This window comes from Alligator sinensis, unplaced genomic scaffold, assembly GCF_000455745.1.
Source record: "Alligator sinensis unplaced genomic scaffold, ASM45574v1 scaffold472_2, whole genome shotgun sequence".
Classification (NCBI taxonomy): domain Eukaryota; kingdom Metazoa; phylum Chordata; order Crocodylia; family Alligatoridae; genus Alligator; species Alligator sinensis.
Genome location: NW_005842378.1, coordinates 411,168 through 425,760, shown reverse-complemented (window position 1 = coordinate 425,760; position 14,593 = coordinate 411,168). Strand labels below are relative to the sequence as shown.

The 14,593-nt window shown below is 39.5% G+C and overlaps 1 protein-coding gene across 2 annotated transcripts in view; it reads right to left on the bottom strand.

Annotated features, from left to right (window-relative positions):
• The window catches only part of MARCH5 (membrane associated ring-CH-type finger 5), a 77,976-nt gene that overhangs the window by 25,726 nt on the left and 37,657 nt on the right, over window positions 1-14,593 (bottom strand). Inside the window, exons 3-6 of one of the 2 annotated variants that reach the window (XM_006029415.2) lie at window positions 13,156-13,286; window positions 11,261-11,444; window positions 10,687-10,853; window positions 2,919-5,652 (exon numbers count right to left, since the gene is read on the bottom strand). In XM_006029415.2, coding sequence (XP_006029477.1) covers window positions 5,536-5,652; window positions 10,687-10,853; window positions 11,261-11,444; window positions 13,156-13,286 — 599 coding nt within the window. In that variant the 3' untranslated portion in view covers window positions 2,919-5,535. Of the gene's footprint in view, window positions 1-2,918; window positions 5,653-10,686; window positions 10,854-11,260; window positions 11,445-13,155; window positions 13,287-14,593 lie in introns of those variants that run through there. The other variant, XM_025210886.1, reaches the window with a different exon arrangement.

The following is a 14,593-nucleotide window of genomic DNA, read 5'->3' as shown; positions in this document are numbered from 1 at the left end:
ATATGACCCGCTCCTCAACATAATGCCCTTGCCATTGGTTGCCTTCAGCCTTCTGGCTCATCATGCAGAAACTTCAGTCAAAATGACTGTGATTGTGACCAAGGTGTTGATGAGCCACCTTTTTAGAAGTGAAAATTCCTAACTGTTTAGCATCTTGAAAACAATTTTTTTTTCTCCTCCTACTACCATCAGAAAGATTATTGAAAATATTATTGTGAAGAAGTCTACATGTTGATCTGAGATTTATTACTGGAAGCTCTGGCAACATAGCTAATGCAAAATAGCTCCATCACAGCAGCTCTGACCAGTTTTACTGTTTCCACATAACCTGGGGCTTCCAGCTTTGGCTTTCATTCTTTTCCTCTGTTCTGTTGTCCTGACAAATCCACTGTCAAGCCTGCGCGGCTAAGGCCTGGTTTGGAAAGGCCCAGGAGTGAACTTTTGACTCCTGAACTACTTTCCCTGCGAATGTGCATATGTAGTGGCAGTTTTTGGCGGGAAAGGTAGTATGATCGACAGATGTGTGAGGTGACAGACCTGAGGTAATGAGAGATGACAACTGTTGAATGAAAGATTGTGACAGTTTGAATGAGTGGTAGGGCCTGTCACCCAGGTGATTGGAAATTCTGTACATGATTGAAGAATGATGAAGTAATGAGTTACCAAATGCCCACTCATATAACAATGTGCTCGAGTCAGCAGTGCTTGATCTCTTGGCGCACGTGCGTGCATGTGTGTCTGAATGGTGAGAGGCGAGAGCCTGCAAGCTCTAAGATCCAAGGTCTAAGTCTACGCTGCTGCACTGATCCAAGCTGCTGTGCACATCGAATGGTTGGTTTCTGTGAAAGTTAGTGCTAGATCCCTCCAGGGCCTGGCCAGCAGAACAAAGTCTCCCAGCAGCTGAGGGCACCTGTGAGATAGCCGGACTGTCATACTAGGGGTTCAAGACTTCAGTCATCAGCAAAGAGTAAAAGCGTAAAGTATAATCTTACATTGTTCTGTTTATGGTCCCCGTTTTGTTTGTTTGTACTACTCTTACCCAACAGTTAATGTTTAATAAAACCAAATGAACCAAGTTGGACACCTTTTAGCTTGGCTAACCTTTAATCCAGCTGCCCACTACCTTTCCAGCATGTTATTAATATAACAACTAGTGAATTTCCCGTCAATGACAAAACACTGCGGACCAACAGCCACCGCCTCCCAGGAGCAGGGGAAGGGAGGGGGGGAAACTTGCACACAGTGACCATTGTCACCACCCACCACCTCCCTCTCCCCCCAGCACAGGGCAGTGGGTGGCCACTACCACCTACCCCTGCTTCACATCTGCCCCCCGCCATGCATCTGGGCCCGTATCAGCCGCCCCCTACAGCTGTGCGCGCGCGTGCATGCACATGTGTGCACACGCACACAGAGCACCGATTGGTTGTTTCAGTAAGCATTGTGAGTGGCTGCCGAGACAACAAATCAGAGTGCTCTAAGACTGTTACGGACAGACAGACAAAGCCCCTCTCTCTCTATAATGATTAATGCGTTAATTCTATACATCTATATAGATATCTATATATCAAGGGTTTTTGTGCAACAAACCAAGTTTGCTAAACTAAGCTTTATTAGCTTTCTATAAATTATCATAGTGGCTACAATGCAAGAGCCTGTAAACAGGCTGTAGGTAAGATAATAGTGCAGCGATAACTTGTCAATTAGTTGCATCTGTGGAACTGCTCGGTTCTCTATTTTTAACAGAGACAAAGGCCAACTGTCAGAAAGAACACACAAATCTGTATGTCTGATAGCTTGTGGGTAAAAATATGAATTTTTAAACAAAGGGACCAGAAAGGTATTTGATTAATGCATTTTGCACTAGACACATTAGGACCTTCATTGTGGCCAGAATACTTGTGTCCCTTCCTTCTTACCTATGTATCAGTTTAAGCACTCTACAGTCACAGTTCAAATCCTAAAGGTACATTTCCCCCTGGGGTAAAAAGCGCTACCAAAGAAGGTTACATTTAAAGTGAAAATGCATTCCAGGAACCTGCAGCTTTAGGGAACTAAGGCTTCTCTTAGTCCCTTCTGAATAGCTTGAACATAGGGGATAGGGACATTCAAAGGTTTCAATGAAGCTATAACTCAAAATAGTATCCAGGTTCTGGACAGCATATAAATGTATGTTTACACACTTTGTCATGGGGAGGCTTAAATAAGGATGAAATGGCTACATGGCTGAATAATACTGTGATACTTAAGACTGTTACCTTTTGAGATATGCCTTCAAGTTAGAGGTATGTGTGCATGCTCATTCATCACACTTACCTCCCCCATGCACACATTCCATTGCTCAAAAATCAAGTTAGATAAGCATCGTATCTCTTCATCAAACCCAAACTAGGAACAAAGAAAGGAGACTGGCACCCTCTATTAACTATAGAACTTTAGATGCAAATGAAATCTGTTCTAATTCTGTTTGCAAAGCACTATCTGTATGTGATAATGGGCAAAATAGAAGCTAAGCTGGAGAAAGTGAGTGCGTCTACATGAGATGCTGACTGCACAATAGCCAAATAATACTGTGCAGTAGTGCATCACAGCACAGACAGTGCTAATATGCTACTGCACAGTATTATTAGGCTACTGTGCAGTAATTGGAGTTACTGCACATTTATTTAGTCCTTGCTAATATAAAAGAGCTAAATAAATGCACAGTAATGTCTCATGTAGACACACCTACAGTGATAAAGTACTATTTCACTATCCCTTTTAACAAGAAGGAATCTAGTAACAGATTTTCTATGTACATATTGCACTACCTGTCCAGAGACCCATACCTCCCAATCCCAACTCAGACTAGTGTTATCTTAAATCATTCAGATTGCAGTAATAGCTTTGCTGTGGTTTTATAAAGATTCACAGACGTATTTCAGACAATGCACTTTCCTGCATCATTTATTGATCATGATAGTGGGAGAAAACACAAAGTGAATAAAGTTAACCACAAACTTTAAGTAAATGGTGCCTTAACACTTAGATCTTTAAAATAACTTCCTGTCCCAAAAAAGTTTAACTTAAAAAAACTCATAAAAACCATGGGACATGCATTTAAAAAAATTAGGAGTACGCTACTTTTTGTCTCTAATTCTTTTGTAGGCTTTGGCACTATTTGTTCAATGGACAAAATACACTAAAGAATGTAAAAATATTTATTTAACCTAATTCAATGTCCGATTATGATTCTCAATACTAAAACCAAGATTTTACAACATGGTAATCAAACATAACAGCTCTCTGCCATTCAGTCTAAATCATTTTTATAAACTTTCCAGTATTTTGTAACCATATAATGTACAACAGCTTCAGTTTTTCATAGAAGACAATTAGCTTCCACATGGAACAAAACCACTTATTTGCATTGTTGGATTTTGCATGAGACTTTAAAAAACAGTAATAAAGTGGTTGGAAATATATACAATGAAGACCACTGAAAAACTCTCTTTGCACTGAGGAATTCTGTAAGAAACGTATTATATTGTTTCAAGGCTATCTTACAGAAAAACAGCACCTTTCAGAGGCTGCTGCTGTGTATGTAAATGTATATAAAAAGTCAGCCTACTCTAAGACCAATGTAATCAGCAGACTTGAAAGATTATAGTATTTTTTCAATTATATCAAGAATCTGAAAGCATCAGTTATGCACATATAATTTTCATTAACTGTAGTCCTGGAATACCAATTGGGTATTATATACACTTTTTATACATTTCTAAAATATTACATCTCAATATTTAAGGTAATATTCTATAGAAAAGGTACCATATTTTGAGTGTCACTAACATACATTATTGCAATCAAATATGAAGTCCACTTTATAGTTGCTTCATTTCTAGTGAAAAGCAACATTTACTTACCAATACTTTCACTAAAGGAAACTTTTACCTTCATGCATTTGACATACTATTGTGAACATAGAAATAATAGATAATGACAACTTTAAGAAGCAGAACTTAATCATTCAATTGTTATGCATCAAGAATTGTAATAACTAAATCCAGAATAAGTCTTCTATGGATATTAAATGGCTACATTTTGTCTGTCAAAATTACCACTTAATGTAATAGTATCCATTGAAAAATGTGGATTTATGAATAAAGTGGAGTAATCAGAGTTAAATGCCAGTGTTTCTCTCTAATAGGCCAGTGGAAACTTTACGAGAGTACACTTTGTGGCTGCAAGCAATTACTTTACTTTATTACAGATAAGATTTATCCTTTAGTTGTTTTTTTTTTATTTTTGTTTTGGTCAGACTAGAGGGCCAAGATGCTTCCCTGATGTCCAATGTTGTTTTTCAATTTTCTGGCATTTTCTACTGGAAGAGATAACTGCATAATTAAAATGACCTGAAAAGGGGGAACTAAACAGCTTTTCTAACATTTTAACTAATTACAAAAATAAGTGATTGAAACTCACTTTCCAGGTAAATAATTTTTCTAGTAATAGATGGAGCTAATACAATACAATACTAGTTATTGTACAGGAAGGAAAGGAGTGCAAGAGAGCAATACTAGGCACTACCAACAATAACAAAATTAATCAAAAGCCATGCTCATTTTCACACCTAGTACTTTAGGTGGCAAAGTTGGCTATGTGGACCCTTTAGAAAACAATTAATCTTCTGCTTAGCTATCCAATTAATGAAAATATTTTAGACTTTATATTTCACATCTAATTCGTAACTTCAGCTATGACCAAGGGAATCCTTACTGAATGAAGTCCAAATAATTTTCCTTAGCAATAAGGTTCAAGCAAAATTCCTTTCGAACAGTGGTGCTTAACCTATGGCCTGGAGGCTGAATCCAACCCCCAAAGTTACTGGATCTGGCTCACAGTACAGAGGATCAATGGCAAAGTTTGGCCCTGCATATCCCCTTCTCTGCCCTGTGCCGTGCCATGCCATGCTGCTTGCGCTCTCCCTCTCTCCTTCCCTATGGCAGGCAGCCACCTTCCTCCTCGTTCTCTTCCCCCCCCACCTTCTACTGGAGAGGCATGTTAGCCCACAAGTACCAGCTCTGCCACTAAAAGGTTGAGCTCCACTGCTTTAGGAGATTCCTTTCATGCTGTCCTTAGGCTGAACTGAATGGCCTGTATATGAAAATATTGTGCAAAGACTGTAATACACAGTATGTAGATACAGTTAATACATTAAGAAACTGTACATTGTATCTCATACTTTAGTTTTGTTTGGGGCTTTTACTGATTTTTTTTTTTTTCAAGTTCAGCATAGTGGTGTGAAGATGATGATTCAGATGCTTGCCTATCATAAAAGAAATGCACAAAAATAATGAAAATAAATCACATTCTTGGATTCAGTGATTTCTGAAAGGATTTACTCTGCCAAAAGAAAGTGCTTTATTATATTTGAAGAAAAAAATAGGCGCAGCAACTTATCACAATTCTCCACTACTGTGCAATAACGATGGAATCAATACAACAAGAGAGCATCTGGTAGATGAGATTGTACAACATCTGGAGATCACAGCTTTATGCTCCTTCTTGCTCAGGGTAATTTAAAATTTTGCGGTGAGCTTGGCGCAAGTATTGCTGCTGTTTGAAGTAAACTTTAAAAGCTCCTTTTATAGCAACAAAAGCAATCCCACCCTGAAATAGAAAGAAATATTTTGAAAAACTAGTTTTTCAATATTATGTCTTATCATGTTTTCTTCTACACTTATTGTAAAAAACAATTTATTTTGATTGCACAAGTTACTTACCAGTTCCTAGAGTTCCCTGAGATAATGTTGTCCATATGAACATTATTGTGACTACACGTCTCAAATAGTTGAGCATGGAGCCTTCTTTGCCCTAGCAGTACCTGCACAACACACACATGCCCTGCCTCCTCTCATTCTAAGAGTATGAAGGGCAATGTCTCTTCCTAGTCCTGTTTTCTTTCATCTGTAGAATGCAAGAGTCCTTGGCACTCGCAGCAAGAGAAAGGGGGCAGGATGTAGAATGTGGATATGTGAACAATCAATCAGTCTCAAGGAATTTTAGTGACTCTGTCTCCTTTGATTGCTTGTTCATATACATATTCCACTCAGGGTGACTCCAAAGCAGGACCTGCTAGAAGGTGTGGGAGCTCTAGTCATACTTGACTAGGACAGATTTACCAAATCCAGAATCAGTGATGTGCAGTGCTTGGTAAAGGATTGGATGAGAGGGTAGCTGGCTTGTAAATATACGAGATCAAAGACATTCTATAGAGAAGATTGCTTGGGCTGTGGTGGAGCAAACTTTGATCACCACTGGCCAGTCCACCTGAGTGATTTACAGTATACTAATACAGTCCACCATTTAATTAGGCAGTTATGGGTGGAAATCACGGTAACATCTGATCTTTCAGCTAGGGGAAGAAACAGCCCATGAGATTTCCAGGAAGCCTTGATCATGTTCATGTGAAAGGACAAGGTAGGGTATGAATACTTGTGAAATTAAAGGCAGCTTGTCAGTAAAAGATGCCAGGTACTCAACTTCTACAATCATACCTAATCATACGTAAGGTAGTTAGCAGTATGGAACTGCAGGTTAGCAAGAGTAAAACTTCCTTCCAAGTAGGTCCTGTTTTTAAGTCCTTGTCCTTCAGAACTGCTTCATCATGCTGTTGGCTTCACTGAGGAAGATGTAAGACAAGTATAGAAGACCTCTGTGCCCCTGGAGGGGAACTGATGAGTCAGCCATCAGCACATGATTTTTGGAGGAGCTCCTAAGCAGAGAATGAGAGCCCCATGGCCAGAACAGCCATATCAGAAATGCAGGAAAAAGCCAGAGAGCACTAAGCTTCCCAGCTGTCCAGAGGTATGAGGTAGCAACTCAAAAGCCCAATGTTTCTCCCCAGAAGGGTTTGATGGCCATGGTAGGAAGAAAGAGGTAGTTACCCATATTAGTCTCAAGTCAGATAGAAAGCAAGGTAAATTTACACCTTTATAGGTTAAATTAGAGATGTATAATATAATTCTTTGTAAACAGTGTGTGTACTTCATCAGATGCTGTGAAGGGACTGCAGGAAGCAGAGCTGCTAAACTGAAAGCAGTGATTATAATACAAAGAGTAGGGAAGTAGGTAGGAAAAAGGAGCAGGCACTGCTGAGAGAGGCACGGTGAGTAGGAGAGAGAAAAACAAAGCAGTTAACCCACTGATGGACATAAGGCTTATCCAGGTAATGTGTTAAGAATCTGTAGTCTCAGTTTAGACCAGCGGGGCTCAAGGTTTTGGCCCGGTATGCCAAATGAATGGTCTGGATGAATGCCAGGTGATGGGGCTGGTTTGGGCTAGACCAAGCCCTGTACGCCGAGATCAGACCCAAGCCCAACGCTGCCCCATTTACTGGGAATTAGCCCCTGGAGCCTGCCACTACCCCCACCCAGCCCTGCATACTGGGATCAGACACCCAACCCAGCATGCAGAGCTCAGGGCTCCCTACGTATCTGTGGGGAACTCTGCAGGTCAGACCTGGGCTGCGGGTTGAACACCCTCGGTTTAGAGTAGAACATACTTAACACAATTCAGCATGTGGATCATTTCTTGCTTGAAATTTCCTGTTCTAGGTTGGGTTTTTTTGTTTGTTTGTTTTTAAGTTTTATTGTCTAGTAAGAGCCACTTGAGATCAGTGATAGAATGTCCATAGAGGTTAAAGTGTTCTGCCACAGACTTGACTGACTTTTTGGTATTGATGTCAGCTTGGTATTCATTCCTTCTTATACATAGGGATTGCCTCATCTGTCCAATACAAAAAGCAGAAGGGCACTGTAAGCAGGTGATGGAATATATGACATTGATAGAGGTGCACATAAATGAACCTTAGCTATTACAATGGTCTGTGCTGACAGTATTCTGTGTTGAGGGGGCACAGTTGACATCTAGTGCAAGGTCCAGTGCCTTGGTGAGAAAAAAAGTTAGGTAGTTTATTTCTTGATAGATGCCATTTGAGGTTGGGGTGGGGGGGTGGGGAGGGGAGGGGTGCCTGTTGGTTTACATCCACAGTAGCTAACATGGTGTTAGCTGGAATCTTGCCAGTGGAAGCTAGTTTCTTCAGGAAATCTGTGGTATCTTTCAAATAGCTGGCAGCTCCTGTAGCATATGGAAACAGGATTATGTCAATGTAGCCAAAAGTTCCCTCTGTGAGGGTGCCAATGCCAGAGACAATGGGATGTAAAGGGATAAGTGTAATAAGTAGATAGTTCATGGGGTTAGGTTCCTTACCCACCCTAACCCAGCCCCTAAAAGATAAGGATTTGGGATATAATTAGAGGCATACAGAGGTGCAACAAATACGTACGCCGGACCACTGAAATGCTGTAGCTTTTTCGTTCAGCTTCTATTTCAAAGGGCACCAACTTCTCATCTGCTGCACATGACTACAAAATGAGTACCAGCTGATCAGAGGAGTGGCACCCTTTACAGCAAAAGCCGCAGCAACCAGTTGAGCAGCTCATCCTCAATTTTGCAGTCCTCTATGAATTAAGTGGGTTATAAACAACCCAGATTCAAAATGATCCACGTTCTACTTAACGTGGAACTGGTCATCTTCTGAGTCAAAGGAAACCTCCACACTTCTGCTAACAGCCCTGGACCTAGGGATGGTTCCTTAAGTGGTATGAGCTGGTAGGGGTGAAAGACCAGTGGTTTCTCTAGCTTCAGTAGCAACAAACACTAGTCTGAGTCTTAGGTCATGCAATGCCTGAAGTAAATTTTCATGAAATAGCATAGCAGGAGGCTGCAGAAGTGAGCTGTGTGTTAGTAGAGCAGCAAGTGCTTGTCAGATCCATGATTACGAGAAGTCAGTGGAGAAACCAACAAGCTCCTCAGCACTCAACTTTACACAAGTGTGGACACTCCAGAATTGGGTGTTGGTACTGGCATGTTGCTGAGCTTCATTGGGATCCGCAGAAGTCTTGGATCTGTTTATTGGAGTCCATCTTGAAGTCTCAAAAGCAGTAGGGATAAGAAGAGAGCAAAGAGTCCCTGGGACAAGATCTTCCTCTGGAATAGAAAGATCCACATCTTTCCTTACAGGAAGAAAACCTCATCTGGCACCAAAACTGACTGCATAATTTTACATAGGAAGTAAACCTGGAAACTGTTCTCAGACTCCTACCCTGATTGGTAGCAAACAAATGATGTGCTTTCCAGGGATCCAAGATTCCTTTGAACAGTAGAAGCACTTGCTGTACCCAGACTGAAAGGATAAAAAGTAAGCCTTACTGTACTGGATGAGCCACATTTTAGAAAAGGGGAGCTTCGAAGTCTCACTTTAGGACAGACTGGGACAAAGAAATTAGAGAAATTCCCTGTAAAAGTGCAAAACTGAGGTATAAAAGTGAATAAAGCATGTTCTGAGGGTGGCTACAGACCCAAATGTGGTCTGGATGAGACTGTAGAAGCTGTCTTGAAGCAAGGCGACAGAAAAGAACAGAAGTGCTGGAATCACACTGCCCTGTATGCTCTCAGTGTGCTTCACAAGGAAACAAAAGTACACACCTCTGCTAGGGCAAAAACATCTCCATTCCCGAGTGCTTGAGATGCATGTGCACCCACAGTGGTATATGGGAAAACATTCAGATAACAGCATTTTCTTTGAAATTAAGCTAATTAGATTAAATTCAAATAAAGACGAGGCAAAATTTACTGTAGACTTTTCATATTGCATAAAAGGATTACATGATGGGTTTATAAATCCTTCTGGAAGATTTTGTTCACTTAGAAGTTTAACAAAGGTTTACAATCCAATATTAAAGACGAAAGTCAAATTTAGATATGTTTTTCCCAGGATAACATACACTAATTAGACATTGAAAAAATACACTTGCTTGAGAGCATTCCTTTTTCCTCATGCCAAGCACAGAGAAAGGCAAACTCAGTTTCTATAAAACAACAAACCCATTTCATTAAAAGTTTTTAGTTAGGTTTGCTACAACTCTCAAAATAGGAAGAGATGTTAAATGGGCTTCCATAATCTGCTGCAATGGTTATTACAGCACTGTTTATAGCTTTCCCGAATAGAAGGAGGAACATACAACAGAAAAAGTATTTGGGCAACTTATTTATTGGGAGTGAAAAAGGTGGACTCTAGTAGCAAGGAAGGAACCAGTGAAAGAGATGAGCATTGTAGCACTTGAGTTACGCACTAGGCATAGCAAAGGAACGTAATCCTTAGTCTGAGAAAAGGGGTATAAACAGAAACTCCTGGCTCCCTTTTCACAAGCAGCCCTTTGGAGAGAAATTTTCCAGAAATCAAATAGGTAAGAGATTCATTTAATGCATCCCATAATCAAAGAGCAATAAAAGGCTGATCCTATGTATAAAATCTGCAGACTTGGGATTTTTACCATTCCTGCAAGTTACCCATAGTGTCCTCCTTCCCCATTATTTACCACACTACTGCTCCTCTGTTTAGATCAGCCCCATCTAAAATCATGGATGCAGGCTATCTAGAATTATAAGTGAATTTATAGTGCTATATCCAGCACACTATACAGATGAGGAGCCTTCAGTATTCACCTCATCAAAAGTCACCTGCCCTTAATCAAAAGCCATGTTAAAACTCTACTAAGAAGAATTTTACCTCTACTTTTTTTCTTCTACTCCCACAAGCTTTTATTCCCATTTTTAAAAAGTAACATTAAATAATCTTACCAAGATTGTCCTTTGCAAGTTTGAATTAACACTGCTGAACATCAGCTTGCCCACTATTGTAGCAATAGTCGGAAAGACTAGAGCTCCACATAGAATACGAGTAGCAGAGACATGATCTGCCAAAGGGTTAGCCTCTGCTGGAATACGAGGAACAGGACATCCAATCCCTACAGAACAATCATATGGTCACTTAGAAACAGGAGAAAGCACTAAAAAATACTGTAAAATGTAAAAATGTAAATACTTGACTGTAATTAGTTCTATTCAATCAAACAAGTATTTCAAAAGCATCCCTCACTAATATTTCTGGGCATTACCTTTTAGCTTTATACAATAAAATAATTAAAAATAGTAGGCTGTACCCTCGTTGTACACACTCAGAATGAGTCCCTTCCATAAATGGTTTTCAATCTAAATAGACTGAACAATGGGCAAGAGGGAAGGAATTATAAACCTTTTTTTTTTTGTTAAAGACAAAAAGTGGGGGAGGGGGCATAGTAGAACTACCTTCCAACCTCCTACCTTACAGGGGCAGAATCCAAACTTGATTTTCAGCTAAAATTAATTGCATTACCTGGAAATATACTGTTCAGAATTTGCAGTTTGTTAGAATATTTGCGCCACAGTCTAAGCACGTAGTCTTCCCAGCGAATCATCTTGCCCAAAATCAGCATGACTGGAATGGTGGGAAGCCCAATTAAAAGAAATAATGGATCAGCTCTCTCCATGACATCAAGACCTTCTTTATGACCTACAACCTGTTAATGTAAAAGAAATTTTACTTAATGGTTAAGACACGCATGAGAGATAGCTACTGTATATTGGATATTCTTTAAAAAAATGTCAAGTTTTGAAAAACTGGATTGGTTAGTTTGGAATGGCCCATGCAACTGGGACTTAAAAACATCAGATACAACAAACAGGATTATTCTTCAAAGTTCTCAATTGGTGCTCTCACCTGATTATCAAATTTCCTGTTGGAGAGCTACCAGTCATGAAAAACTCATCTTCTAATAGCAAGTTATTCAACTTACTAACTACCCCAGACTTACCATCTCAGACTTCTATGCAGTCTGAGTGATGATTACATACAATCTCTCCTTCACATACATTTAAAGTTAAAACTAAAACTCCCAAGGGTACATATAAAGACTTGGGATTAAAACCTCTTCCTATGTTACAATTTAAATGACAGCTGAATTCTTTGATTCAGTTAATGGACCCCAAGATGACTGATGATTACTATTTAAAAGCAGAATGTGCCAGAGGGTGTAACATTAGTAATGGGTAGTCCTTCTCTGTGCACTGCAGGATGAGGTACAGTATTTGGGCAGTGGTAATACATATCTGGTCAAGTAAATGATCAGCATTTGAAACAAAAGATCAGTTGTTTACACCATGCAGTACAATATGCAGTTATGCTTATACTCCATACTGTTTTAAAGTACAATATTTAAGTATATAATTCCATTACTGAATGGTCCGAGAACCAAGAATTAAAATAGAGTTCTGTATTTTTTCACATCACAGTTCCAACACTTCAACCTGTCTACATAAAACAGTACATGTTCAGAAGATTCAGCTCCGCTCAGATTTAAGTATTTGCCGAGATGTAAGCACTTGTTCAAATATGCAGTTTTATAGACTGATTATCTTAGATGTTTTTGTAGGCTGATAGCACTGTTTTCTAGAAGTGCAGCTGTTCTCTGGGTCTTGTGCAACAAAACTGACAAAACCTAACACGATCATTGATACAATTCTAGAAAGCGTAGGCTTTTGCCTGACCTGGATAAAATAGAACCGTGCAAAATGCAACAATCATTTAAAGCAGTTCTTTGATAACAGCTATCCCAAGGTGTTAACAAAACAAATGTGAAGCTGGCAAATTTAATTTGGCACAAAACAAAATGGATTATTTAAAATCAGATTTAATTTCTTAAAGCAACAATTCAATGGGATGGCTACAATGGTTGGTCAGAAACGACTCTCAAGATAACTACTGGAACTCTGTGTAGTACTTTTAGAAATGTTTCCAATTATGTAAACAAAGCTATCTTGAATTACCAAAATTACTGATGGTTAGACCATTCACCTGAGCCTGTAACAGTAATTTTCTTAGTTGAATTTACCACTGACAATATTTCTACATTAGTAAATTAACTCTTAGTCCAAAGATAAGCCTGCAGAATTTACTGTCAGCTTCTCCATGACCTTCCTCCCAACTGAATGCAAAGTCTTCATTCCTCTCTCCTGCCTAAATCCCTCTCCTACCTCAAAGAATGCAGCATCTCAACCTCTCTTCTTTGAGCTATCATTCCCTTTCCCTGGGACCCTCAATCATTTACAGCACTGGTGTCAAACATAGCATGCAGACTGGACCTGGCCCGTCAAGAGTGGTCATCCAACCCACAGGGCTGGGCTCCTGGCTACAAACTACCAGATTCCCTGCAGTGGCAGTTCAATCAGTACCTGCATCACTGTCACAGCTCCGTAAGTGACAGCTGTCCAGTAGATGGATCCCACCATTATTCCAGCTGCAGCAAACGGACATGCTTTTGAGATCAGTCGATCTGCAAGGTCCAAGACATAAACAACTGGACCTAAAATACAAAGGACAAAGAACAAGGTTTCAGAATATAAGAAGTGCATTGAAAAATAAACCAAGAGTTCTAGTTTTTTTTTGTATGTCTTTTTGTCTCAGACCAACACAGCTACCAAGTGCACCCCTGAAACATGGAAGATGCCAAATTTCAGCCGCTTTTGGATTTTAAACTTCACTGCAGAACAACAAGGAAGTTTTTTCTGCCTTCCCACCTACCATCTGACACCTTCAGGGAAGGAATTCTACCTGATCAACACATCAAAGAGCTACTCAACACAGCTCACAAAGACACTCTCATGGACCCAGAGGGACAGCCTTCCATCTTCAGCTCCCTCTGTGCAAAAATGAAGTTTATTTCTGACAGATGGGGACTTTTTATCATCTTGTACCATCTACACTTTTCCCAGAGCCTGACGAAGGGACTTTGATTCCCAAAAGCTTGCAGAAAAGGACAATTTTCTTGCCATTTTCCAGTTGGTCCAATAAAAGGTATCATTTTGGAACCAACAGTTCTAGTTTTTTGTATGTCTTTTTGAAAAAAATATGTACTTTTTTCTAGATTAAAGTATTTTTAGTAATGATAACTTTCAATCCAAACACTTCAGGCAGAATTTTTAAAAGAGGAATGCATAGTGAAGGGTTCAACACAAAATCTGCTAAAATTACCAGAAATTCAGATTAGAATAATTTTTAGTCTTACCTGACCCGTTGTTTCATTTGATAATCATATGTCACATATTTTGTAGTAGGCCAATATATTTATTACTGCCTTACAGACATTACCTTACTGGCTGACTCCATTCATGAATTAAGTTTTTAAAAATCAGAACCTCCTTGCAGCTGCACTGCTGTATGTGTCATTTCTGGAAATTCAGAGGGGACAATAGTGTACTTCACTATTCCAAAGAAGAAAAACATGTATAATTAATCTCTCAGGTAGCTTCTTTCCAAGCTAAAAGGACTGCTGTCCTAACACCTTTTTTGTTTTACAGGAGATACTAGGATATATTTGATTTGAAAAATTCATTTTCAGAAGTGACCCCAAATGACTGTATAAAAAATATTTTTTCCAGTTTTATTTTGTGCCTTTCACAGAAGTTTATGAATAGACAGTACACCATTGTGCTGGGAGCCGTTGTATTTTGAGGCTCATGCCCTACCTGACAACATTCTCCTAAACAGTGTTAGAAGGGGGACACTCATTTTCTTCTCTGTGCACAAATCTGTATACCAGAAAAAAATTCATGAAGCTGAAACTAAACAAAGGTGATACAGACAGATGCATGCAAAAGGAAAAAGGAGAAA